Here is a 12,779-nt window from a genome sequence, read left to right as displayed (position 1 = left end):
TAGAGATGTGGAAGGGTGCGGCCATTGTAGGCTGAGATTCTAGATTTGCAAGGAGTAAATTCAAGAGTTTAAAGCATAAATCAAGGTTGGTGGAGATCAGATGGCATTGTTAGAGGCTTAAACCCATTTTAATACAATGCAGAGCCCATTGAGTGTTATACCTACTGCACAAAATGGTAGATGGCCAGTTCTATATGAAGGAATCTCTGGAAGCAGCTGTGGGAGTGATAACCATATCACCTTTTGATGATGAAGAAGGGCATTAAGCTTGCCTTGTTGCTTATTTCACCCCCGCCCACCACCACACACACACACACACACACACACACACACACACACACACACACACACCTGCCCCGGATCAAATCAAGTGGCCCATGTTAAACCTTTGTTGGAGCATTCTGCCCCCAGCAAGCTGGAAACTACCTGCAATTAGAATTCACAGTGCAGCTGACCAACTGAATGCAAATGAGCCTCATGCAACTGATCACTGCAGCCTCTCGCTATCTGACGTCTGCCAGCAATGAAAATCAACTCCACTTAGCCAGAATAGATACAAGGGCACTGAGCTGTTTTTAAGCCTTTGTCTACTTTTAACATTAATTCCTTTCTCTGCACTTTACACAGAGAAACTGACATGAGCATTCAGTTTTCTAAACTGCAGTTTCAATGTATCTTTCCCTTCCCATTTTATTTTCCAGTGAAGGCTCTCCCTTTTTCAATGTTACAACAAAATCTTGTGAAAACAAAATGCAAAACAGTGCCAAATCTATGCTTAATCATCCAGCTGCCAAACAGGAATGTGTATCCTTGTTGAAGCCTCGGCAATGCTATTGCATCCTTTAGGGAGTTTAAAGTAAGTGGTGAATGCCAGAATAGAAGAAATGTATTGTGGAGTACTCTTTAGGCTCTTTGTTCCTCAGAATTTCTGGATAAATCCATTGCTTTTAGTAGGAATGGGCTCAAGGCCTTTTTGGCCCAAGTCGTGGAACAGCAATCAATGGTCAAACAATCATACACCCACTCTGACTCTGTTGGTATAGACACTACCAGTGTGACACTTTAGAGCAACAACTCCACTCAGCTACTTGGCCAAAGATACTGTTATTACTGTTCCGAAAACAGAGGAGCGCATTTCACTAGCTTGTGCAAACCACAAGATTAGGTTTTTTTTTCTGTACAGATTTCAAGGCCTTCCATTACATTGGCTGTACTTCGCATGCACATCCAGACTGTCAGTGTTAATTGGCTGTTCGACTGTGAGGCATCAATGCCATGCTCCATCTCACTGATCTCATTCATTGGTATCTCTCTTTCAAACATTTTAGCAGGTGTTGTAGCATAGCCATAGGAGCAGGGTCACTTGTCCTCTTCAGTTTCTTCATAGTCCAAGGCATTGAAGCTAATTCTAGGCGATGTATTTTCAAAAGGTTCAATATTCTAAATGTATTGAGCAGCATATTTTAATGTAATGGTGAATGTAAAGTTGTTAGCTCCTTAACTTTCTAAGGTTGTGAGAGTTGCATTGCTTTGCTGTGTCACATCATTCCACAACCAATACTGTGAACTTCTCCACTCATCACATGGAGCTAACCTGCGAGTACAGCACAATGAGTGAAAAGCCTCCAAGGCAGTGAGTGCATTGACTTCCTAATGATTAATCCCTTTTCACAACTGGAGCTTTTCTGCTTGTTCAGAGCTACCATGCAATCCAGTGCTTCATTCTGATAAAAGCAGTCTCCAAAATTTTGATATTTGCATTGAAGAATTGGGAAGTTGAACTTTTGAACCTCCTATTTTACATTTGCAGCATTGGTGTAGGGATTTACTTTCATATAGAGCCCTTAATAGAAATGAAAAGAGGCAGAACCAGAGAGATTTGAAATAAAATCAATTTCCATTTTAGGATTACACAGCTGTCTGGTATATTCTTTGTAGTTCTTTGTGTGTGCTGGAGCTATGGTGGGGGCTGGTGAGGTATAATCCTCAGTAATTTTCTGTTCCTCTCTTTTCTGGAACAAATACAATAGTAATTTAAGATTTCAGTGGTTAGCCTGCTGTCTGTTTTTTTTTCCTAACCCCTTGTTTCCTTTACTGGAATGCATTCCACAGTCCAACACTGCCTGTGGTACTTCACATTTTAATCTGATGCTTCTCTGTATGGGAAGGTTTGACAGGATTGCAAACTTGGCTAAAATTTGCTGTTTGTACGTGCAAACGAAAAACAGGCCTTTGGTAAAGATGTTAGAGGCTGAGAGATTGTGTGTCAACAGAGAATGAGGTGCGTTCATTGTTTTGAAATAGATCAGGGTATCCAAGGTGAGAATGACAAGACATTGTAGGTGAAGCTGGTACTGTGTTTGTTGTCTGATGGCTGAACGCACTTCCATTCGGTGTAGATTTTAGCATGTTCCATTTCTAAGCATTGATTGTGTCTATTTAATAAACTCTTTAATTGAAAATTCTGACCACAAATGTTCACTGACACATTTAATTGAAATGACTTCAATAAAATGTATTCATTTAGCTGTGCTATTAAGAGTTTTGATTTATATTATTCCATTCTTCTGTAATTAATACATTTTAAAAATATAATCAGAAATGCTGAAAAATGCATCTGGAGAGAGATAAATAATGTTACTTTTTAATGATTATTTATCTGAAATTAAGTAAGTTAGAAGTTTAACAGTTTTTAAGTAAGCTCAAAAATGGAGAATGAAGGGACTGAAAAGAGAGGCTTACAGGGTGGAAGGCAAGAGATGAAACGACAAAAGGGGTAATGTAAGACAAAAGGAGATACAAATAGAAAAAGCAAAAGTAAAGGTGTCACAGAGATGCACCTGAGGGAAAAGACCCTTGTTATTCACCTTATCTATGCCCCTCATGATATTGTAAACCTCTATAACGTGCCAACAGCAGAACCATTACCAATACCTACTTTGCAAAAAAAAAGTGCATGTAACAGTCATGTTCTAATTAATTGATTGTGTTGTGTCCAGAGGCTCAAAGTTGTTTAGTTGAAAGATTAGATGCTTTATCTCAAGGTTACATTGAACTTCATTGGAAAAGTACATGAAGCTGTGATCAGAGTGAGACAGAGAAGACAACAAATTCTAGGTCATGCTGTGGACCAAATAGAGGTTTTCAGGAAAGCAATCACTCAATCTAAGTTGGCTCTCTCCAATATGGAGGAGACTGCACTGTGAGCAGAACATGCAATATTCCACATTGGAAGAAGTACAAGTATATTGCTTTCTTGCCTAGAAGGAGTGTTTTTAAGGCTCTGAATGATGGATGCATAAACAGATGATCATGGTATGATCTCATGTTGTGTAGACCAGATTGTGCAGTTTCTCAGTTTCTTTCTCCTTAGGACATTGACGAATCATCTGAGTTTTTAAAGAAGTCCAGTAGCCTTTCCTAGTGCTAGCCCACAAATTAGCTAATTTATTGAGTACATTTTCACAACCTAAAGCAATATTGGTTGTGCCACCTAGAGTCAAACAGGTGGAAACAGATCCTTCAGTCTGATTTGGTCGTGCTGACCATGTTTCCAAGTTGAACTAGTCCCACCTCCTGTGTATGACCCATATCCCTCCAAACCTTTCCTATTCATGACATTATCCAAATGTTTTTTAAATATTGGAACTGTATCTACATCTATCACTTCTTCTGGTAGATTATTGCAATTCGTGTGTAAAAAAAAAGGTTGACCCTCATGCCCTTTTTAAAACTTTCTCCGGTCACCTTAAAAATGTGCCCCCTAGTTTTGAACTCCCAAACCCAAGGGAAAAGACCCTTGTTAATAATCTTATCTATGCCCCTCATGATTTCATAAATCTCGTTAAGGTCACCCTTCAACCTCCTATGCCCCAGTGAAGTAGGTCCTACCCTCCTGCTTAATTTAATCATTCAAGCCCTCCATTCCTGGCAATATCCTGGTAAATCTTTTCTGAGCCCCCTCCAATTTAATAATATCCTTCCTATAGCAGGGCAACTGGAACTCCACAATGTACTCTGGGTAGCATGGTGACTCAGTGGTTAGCACTGCTGCCTCACAGCGCCAGGGACCTGAGCTCAATTCCAGCTTCAGGCGACTGTCTGTGTGGAGTTTGCATGTTCTCCCCGTGACTGCGTTTCCTCCGGATGCTCCGGTTTCCTCCCACAGTCCGAAGATGTGCAGGTTAGGTGAATTGGTCATGCTAAGTTGCCCGTAGAGTTAGGTGCATTAGTTAGGGAGAATGGGTCTGGGTGGATTACTCTTTGGAGGGTGGGTGTGAACTAGTTGGGCCAAAGGGCCTGTTTCCACACTGTAGGGAATCTAATCTCATCTAATCTACTCCAGAAGAGGCCAAAGTGTTGAGCTATATTTGGTACTGCAACATCATCATGCTGGTTAGCCCTCCACCAGAATGAGGGTGGGACTATATAATAAATGTAACTCTGACTAATAAGGTAATATGTCACCATGTAATTTAGCAGTCTGGTTTCTGCCATCGACTTTTCTATAAAGGACTTTGGGTATAGTAATAGATTAGCAAGTTGCACATCTCTACATCGGTACAACAACCTTTGCTGTGATTCCAGATACAATTTGCTGTCCATGAGCAATATGCAATAATGTTGGACTGTCAATGTCCAAATTATCTGTGTTTTAGCATTCTTTAACATTCAACTCCTGTATTAGCATCTTAAAAGGATTGCTGTGGGTGTTTGTATTTAGGTAGCGTTCATTATTCACTGAAATATCTTCCAAGCACTTCGCAAAAGTATTCACTTTTGTGTTGCTCAGACAGTTATTTAAATAAGAAATTAAGTCCTAGAACTTCCCAGAGGCAGGACAGTGTGATCCTGCACAACCAAGTTGATTAAAAACAGTTATTTTTATTTGTCCTCTAGGCAGTTAACAATATGTGATACAAGAAGAAAACTGAGGAACTTCATCCAATTTCAGTGAATGCACTTTACAATTGGACTTGTTCCTCTTGGCACAGGAATCTTGCAAAAATATCAAACTTTAAGAGTTTTGTAATGTATGTATGCCCTAAATCTGCCAAATGTCCATTTCCTGCTGACAGATTTCAGACTACAGACGGCTGCTCTCTTGGGTAAGTGGAGTTAGCTGCTCTCTTGGGTAAGTGGAGTTAGCTGCTCTCTTGGGTAAGTGGAGTTAGCTGCTCTCTTGGGTAAGTGGAGTTAGCTGCTCTCTTGGGTAAGTGGAGTTAAGTTAGACAGGAAGAAGCATCCTTGCTTCTAGTCTGATCTGTGCTAAGTTAGCTGATCTACCATTAACTAGAGTGGAAAGAGATGAAGTTCTCACAGTGTTGCAACTGTTTGTGAGATGCATGGTGAGTACAGACACGGTATACTGCTTTTCATTGCTGAACAACTAAATAATTAGCACCAGCTTTGCTTCATAATTCTTTTCCTTTGTCCTTTCATGGAATATGGGTATTATTAGCATGGTCAATGTTTGTTGCCCATTCCTAATTATTCTAAAACTGAGTAGCTTACTCAATTTACACAGTTGAGAGTAAACTTGTGGGATTAGAGTCACATGTAGACCAGACTGGGTAAGGATGGGAAATTTCTCTCAATACTGAACCAGATAGTTATGATAGTCACCTTTACTGATCACTGGTGTAGCATTTAAATTTTAAAATGTTTGTAAAATATGGGAAAACACAACAACAATTATAATCAGCCTGTAAATTTCTATGGGAGGAGAGTTACTGGTTTGAATAGAAGGGAGCTATTAATTGTGATTAATTGTCACAAATTTGTAATGCACCTGTATAGAGACCAGGCTATTTAACAGTCAACAGAAGCATTGATGTACAAGGAAATTTATCAGCTGATTTTAATTATGCAGTGATTTCCTGGCCTTAAAACTAGTTTAAAATTTAATGTGAGAAATCGTTTTGGTCTGCTTACTTGTTTCAACTTGGATTGAATTTTGGCATATCAGACAGTCATTTTTGCCAAATTCAGTCAGGTACAATTCACTCGTCTCTAGCACTTGCAGACTGCAACACTCCATCTGGCAGTGACCTCACCAATTAATGCAGCCTTTCTTGAAGTATTTGCAAGCTGATGAGTTGGAGTTGGGAGAGACTTCAGAAACCCATTTCATTTGACCACCTGCTGGCCAGATCTTGTAATACAATTATTACATTTGTTATGGTAAAATCTGACAGCAAATGTTGACATAGAAGTCTGCAATGTTTAATATGCTAGATGTGCACGCCATCAGAAATTAAGATTTAGAAACAGGAAATTGTGTACCGGTCATTAAATTTCAAATTACCTTTCTTGGTACTGTATCAGTTGAGAAACAGCCATTGAAATGCTGCATCTTGTATTTTTGTAAAAATGAGTTGTGGTGCAAGAATTTCCAAACTTGTTCTTTTCTATTTTCTTTGTGTCTATGAAATGGGATAGGCCTTTCACCCCTTCGTGCCTGTCCCACCATTCAATGTGTTCATGGCTAACCATTCCAATCCTATTCCTGCTTTTGACCATACCCTTTGTTCCCTTTAGCCCTAACATCTATAGCCATCTCTTTTTTGAAAACTTTCACCATTTCAATTTAAATCTTAGTAATTTCTGGTTCATTTTACAACTTCATTTTATTTTAAAAGTCATGTTGTTTTCTTTTTGCTGTAAGATTTTTTGAATGTTTATTGAAATAATGGGTCCTTTGACAAAAATATTACTTTGTAATCAGAAGCAAAGTTTTGGATGTATATTTGCTCACTGAGCTAGAAGGTTCGTTTTCAGATGTTTCGTCACCATACTAGGTAACATCATCAGTGCGCCTCTGAATGAAGCACTGGTGTTAGTGACCTGCTTTCGATTGATGTGTTTAGGTTTTCCTAGATTGGTGATGTCATTTCCTGTGGTGATGCCATGTCCTGTTCATTTTCTCAGAGGGTGGTACATGGAGTGTTTGTTGATAGAGTTCCGGTTGGAATGCCATGCTTCTAGGAATTCTTGTGCGTGTCTGTTTGGCTTGTTCTAGGATGGATGTGTTGTCCCCATCCATATGTAAGAATACTAGTGAGAGTAGGTCATGTCTTGTTGTGGCTAGTTGATGTTCATGTATCCTGGTGGCTAACTTTCTGCCTGTTTGTTCAATGTAGTGTTTGTTGCAGTTCTTGCAAGGTGTTTTGTAAATAACATTAATTTTGTTTGTTGTCTGTATATGGTCTTTCAAGTTTATATTGGTGGGTTTGTGGTCAACAAACATATTGACTTAGACCCCACTAACTAGCCTCTGAGGAAAAGAACAAGAAATGACATCACCACAGCAAATTACGTCACCAACCCAAGAAAACCTAAACACATAAATAGAAAGCAGGTCACTAACACCAGTGCTTCCCTGGAAGGAAGCTCACTGATGATGTTACTTAGTATGGTGACGAAATGTCTGGAAATGAACCTTCCAGCTCAGCGAGCAAACCTACATCCAGAACCTCAACCTGAGCTGCAAATCTTCTCAAAACTCACGAGAAGTGAAAAATTTTTAAAATACCTGAGAAGAGGAAACAAAATTTTAATACAAATATCAATTGAAAAATAAAGTGCTGGTAAAATGTGGTGGCAGCAACTGTAGAGAGAAAATGCACTCAATGTTTCTGGTTGAATGACTTCTTCAGAACCGACAGCAGTCAACATCTGGGCGTCTAGTCCTTCTCAATGCTGTTTTGTAATCCCTACTGAGTCATGACTTCAGGTCAGGGCAGGCTTACGTTGGATGCTTCTTATTATATAACCATTAAAGGTCACTGGTGGGTTATGGGCTCCAGGAGGGAGCTACATCTAGGAAATTTCACACGAGCAGGACAGTGCACAAAGGGAATCACATAACAGAATATCACATCTGGAGAGGAAAAACAATTTACTGAAGGAATTGAGAGGATAGAAGCTATTTTGTCTGGGCAAATCCAGCACAAGAGCATCGCATTAAAATTAGAAGTAGGCCATGTAAGAGTGATGCTATTGCTCTTCCAACAATAGGTAGTGAAAACCTGAGCTCCTGACCTAAATGACCTTTCAGAGTAAGGGTACATTGAGAATTTCAAAACTCAGATTGGTGGATACTTGCTGATCAAGGTTTGTAAGGATTGTGGTCCAGGGTGGGGACTTGGAATTAAAGATGTAGATCAACCAGAATCTCGTTAATAAGTGGGACCAACCTGAGGGGCTAAATGGCCTCGTACTTGTGTTGAACCTAGATTCTGTTGGGTGGTGAAAATGTTTACAATCTCGACATAGCTAGTAAAACCGTCTGGAGGTATAATATGCACACATTTAGTGTTTCCACATTTAAATTTTGTTTAGAGAAATGTAGAGCTGTGTAAAACATCTGATGGGTGTAGAAACTGGTAATTTTGGGCATTTATGAAGTTTATCATCACTTTTTAAATTTTTAAGTAATGGATCCCTAATTCCTCATTCTGAAATACTGGCATGATTTTGGATGTTCTCTAAAAAGTTATCTCGTACCTGTTCTGCATGTATGTGTTTTACATTTAATAAAATCATGCAGCATGGGGGATTGTACTAAGCCTCTTTTTGACCTAATGCCTAACCATCTCGTGTGCAGGTTCCCAGTGTGCTGGTTTGTTCAGTACCACAGTACTTGGTGGCTCTTCTAGTGCCCCTAACCTCCAAGACTACGCCCGCTCGCACCGCAGAAAAAGTGGCTCCAGTTACTTTTCTTTGAAGGATGGTAGGTTGTTGAGAACTATTTACAATTTGATGGCTCGACAGTGCTGGAAGAGATCCGAATGCTGCATCTTAGCCTACGTTCATTTTGTTAAAATTATCTCAGTAGAAATGTCATTCTGGAGAGAGTGATGGTTTCCAAAAACATCAATGACTTTTCACCCATAGACAGTAACTCTTCCCTCATTGTGGATCAGACATTTGCAATATTATCATGTGAGAGCCTTGGCTTAGAGTGATAGTGATTCTAGTGACATATCCAATTTCACTGTCTGCAAATTTAAGGAGGATTAACCTAGATACAATGAATGATTGGATGTCTCCCATATAAACAGCAAGTGAAATCAGATCAAGCATGTGTAATAATGTACACAGACGATACATTTCCAAAGGCAGTATTCAGCTTAGTAAATACATCTGTTAATCAATAACTTTAGACCTAACATGCTGTAGATGCCAATGATGCCTGGAATTGCCATGAAAGTTTGGGCTTCTGCTCATTATTGATGCACTTCCGCTTAGGAAAAGGATCTCTTGTTTTGCTGTTAACACAGGAATATTTCTCAAATAGCCACAAGTTAATCATCTTCAGAAGATTCTGATAGATGTAGGAACCTGATTAGTGGCAAAGACTTCAGGCATATGTTACATATGGATCCGTGGACTGCCATTGGCTGTAGTGTCAGATGTGCTGTGAAATGGAGCCATCTGGACAGTGAAAGTCCTTGCGCTCACCACCTATTGTTCAGTGAAGTTGGATGGCCTCAGTTGCATTTTGGGGGCATAGTAATCACTCATCATTCTCTTGCCCTTTTGACCCCAGAATGGTTCACAGGTTCCACCTTGAAATTCTATCCAGTTAAATAACCTAATGATCACTTGGGTACAGAGTGAAAACTGGTTGCTCGGTGAGGAATTTCTGGTACTTCACCCCAAGCAGTTCCTTCAGGATAGCATGGCACAATGGAGGGAATGGAGAAAATGAAGAAATAGATTACAACGTTATTCAGTTTAATGAGTAATCACCTCTAGATTAAATACTGAATGTTTAGCTTAAAGTTTGATAAATGAGGGGATCTTTAACCTGTCAATTGAATAATTGGATTTGTTGTCAGTGGGATACAGAATCCAACTGATGAGTTTCTCTGTGGCTCTTCTTTCTTGAGGTGCTTACTGCAACTGCCAGCAAGCAGACAATTCACCATAATAAACAGTGGGTAGGTGATAATAAGGACAACCATATTCCACTTGTGTGGAAGGACCTATTCTATGTAACGTTTAATATTGTTGTAGATATTAACATCAGGGTCTACTTCACTAATGCCTGTAAAGTGTGATATGGAACTGACAGATTAGAATCATTCTGCCAAATCCCACTTAGTGCCCATGGATAAAAGTGTTTTATGCATGTGTGTTTGCATGGGTGTAGGACTATGTTTCCTGGTTGTCTAATGCCTGTTCAGTTTTTTTTTCTAAATGGAGCAGACCTAAAATGAAATATAATAAAAACTAAATGGGTGTTGAGATCAATAAAGGGTGGGGCACATTTAAAATCATGTATTTATTCATTCCCAGAATGTGGATGTCACCATCAGGATTAATGCCCACTTTTAATTGTCTCCAAGTTAATTGATATGCCAGTCTTTGTTGTATTATACTGCAGGCTTGCACTTGTTCCTGGGAAAGGTAAGCTGTTTTGCCAGCTTGACATTTTGTTAATTGCAATGTGAGAACATTTGACAATCTGTTATGTAAGATTCTCCAAATTCTCTCCATTAATTTCAGTGGGAGAGTATGTTATAGATATGTCTGGAATGCAGGATGGGGAAGACTACTTCACGAGGCAATCATTGACTTCTGTTGCATTCACACACACCTCATAAATGCAGTGCCTCACCAATTCATGTCCAGTGTTAATTATTATTTGCTTATAATTCTATATAGCTATCAATATTTTTAGTTCACAAAACACTGTATTTTTTTGTTTTGACAGTGTACTTTGGCCAAGGGCTTTTGAGTTGAATAAATGAATACAGACAGTTGTAGGGTAGACTAAATAAAGTTAAGGATGTTTCTGTTGCCAGTGGAAGTGGATTCTACTGGCTGTCATTGCAAGATAAAATTTACCCATAACATTTACATTGGGCAGATGCTACAAGTAGTGTATGCATACAAGATGTAACTCTTTTAGTTTGTCATGAGTTATACTTCACTTTCTCCTTTGTACTAAATCTTCACACACTTGCAACAATACCTGCATTGTTCAGGGGTATAAAGGAAAATATTCCTGTTATGTAGACTATTTCCAATTTCGACAGCAAAATAACAGTCTTAATTGTGGCAATATAACAATTGAAAATTGAAGCAATCTTAATGTTAGCTAAAGCATCTGTGTGAAGAATTGTACCAGGTCTGTTTTGGAAATATGTTTCTGGATGGGGCATTGCACCTTCAGGAATTGCTGACACCAGCTCTTCTTGTCACTGTCCTCTGAAGAATAACCTTCAGTGTGTTGATGTTTTTGGCTTGATTGTCTGCATCTTCTTTTGCCATCCTTGGTGACGATGTGACTGAAGCAAGCAACTGTGCAACACGGGGTGGTATGCCAAGTCATATGATAGAACTGGATCTTTCAATAAGTACATGAAGGATAATTATGTTACAAAGCCATTCTTTAAAAAGTGGTAGTTTGAGCTCCAGAACGATAATTGTAATGTTGCAGCCTTGCATTCATTAAAATGGCTTTGATAAATCATAGGAAAGAGGCTATCATTAAGGAAAGCTGCAGAATTCATCCCAATTTCTTAAAGGAATACCATTTAAGACAGGCAACAGAAAATTGTGCGAAATATTTTGTTTTACACTTGTATGACTTTGGAAAGGGGTGTAGGAATTGAGCAATACAACTGGTCTAACTTTCTCTTTATCCATGCTTCCTCTTTTCTATGTTCTGGCCCTGCATCTTTTTGCTACACCTTCATAAAGCTCTGAAGTTGTGATGTTTAAAAGAATACTATGTTTTTTCTTGAGAATTTTTTCTCTTCTGATCAAAGTTTTTATAGGTATTTTTAAGTATTCGCAGAGCTCTGAACCAGCAGGTCTTGAGTGAATTTATAGACCTATTGTACCCAGAAGCCAAAGAAGTAATCCAAGTTGGCTTGAGCTCTAGCAATCTACAAACATTTTTCAAAGCAATTCATCATCAAAGGCAATAATAATATTAATGTGGATTGATTGACTAGCCAGCCTACACTTAATCTCTCACAGAATTTTCCATTCCTAGTGTATGATGAAAATACCATATATCAATAATGGCTATAATCCAGTCTCTAGCAGATTCTGGCTGAAATAGAGAATTTACGATTGCTTGCCACACAAGCTGTACTCTTCCTGTAGGTCAGCTGAGTTACGCAGTAAGCAGCAGAACCTCACTAAACCCCTGGTGAGTTTGCTGATTGGATCTGAAGCAATAATAGGGGCTTAAGGTTGGCCTTCATGAGCATTGTTTGGAGAGGGCACAGTCTGCCATTACTGACCACCATCCAGCAATTCATGCTGGATTCTTGAGTGTTGTGACTATGTACCTATGTGGTGTGTTTGTCAAGCTGGGCACCCATGGCGAGATTTGTTGGGCAAAGACAGGGTGGACTGAACTATGATCTCCCCTTTGGTTGGAGAGACTAGAGGCAAATGTCACTTGGATAAAGGGGAACCATGAGACTGTATCTTAGTGAAAGTCCACAGAAGAGGGCAACTGGTCTCAGTCAAACAATAAAAATCATGGGGCATTTTCTCTTTAAGATTTTTATGATAGCCAGCGCCCAATCACCAGAGAAAAGCAGTTAGTGCTTGCCATATTCCAAGAGTCTTGTATGTTTTGCTTAATTACATCATTCTGCTCATTTTGTCCACAATTCTACTCTTGGCAACTTAATATTCACCAATGATCATTCGAGCCACAGGGATAGGGCAAAGGCATGCAGTGACTGGTTATGCTCTCTTTCTCCAGGAAATGAGAGATGTTAGGACTAAATATTAGTTGTTTTAGA

General features: G+C 39.2%; 1 protein-coding gene across 4 annotated transcripts in view; it reads left to right on the top strand.

Moving 5' to 3' along the window:
* Positions 1 to 12,779, top strand: part of ppip5k1a (diphosphoinositol pentakisphosphate kinase 1a) — a 167,549-nt gene that overhangs the window by 114,863 nt on the left and 39,907 nt on the right. For 3 of the 4 annotated variants that reach the window (XM_060853728.1, XM_060853726.1, XM_060853730.1), the window contains exon 26: positions 8,609 to 8,734. The exons of the other annotated variant lie outside the window; for it this stretch is intronic. In XM_060853728.1, coding sequence (XP_060709711.1) covers positions 8,609 to 8,734 — 126 coding nt within the window. The remainder of the gene's footprint in view (positions 1 to 8,608; positions 8,735 to 12,779) is intronic. 4 annotated transcript variants of the gene reach the window in all.

Source organism: Hemiscyllium ocellatum, chromosome 42, assembly GCF_020745735.1.
Source record: "Hemiscyllium ocellatum isolate sHemOce1 chromosome 42, sHemOce1.pat.X.cur, whole genome shotgun sequence".
Lineage (NCBI taxonomy): Eukaryota > Metazoa > Chordata > Chondrichthyes > Orectolobiformes > Hemiscylliidae > Hemiscyllium > Hemiscyllium ocellatum.
The sequence above is the reverse complement of the archived record's forward strand: the minus strand, read 5'-3'. Positions and strand labels throughout refer to the sequence as shown.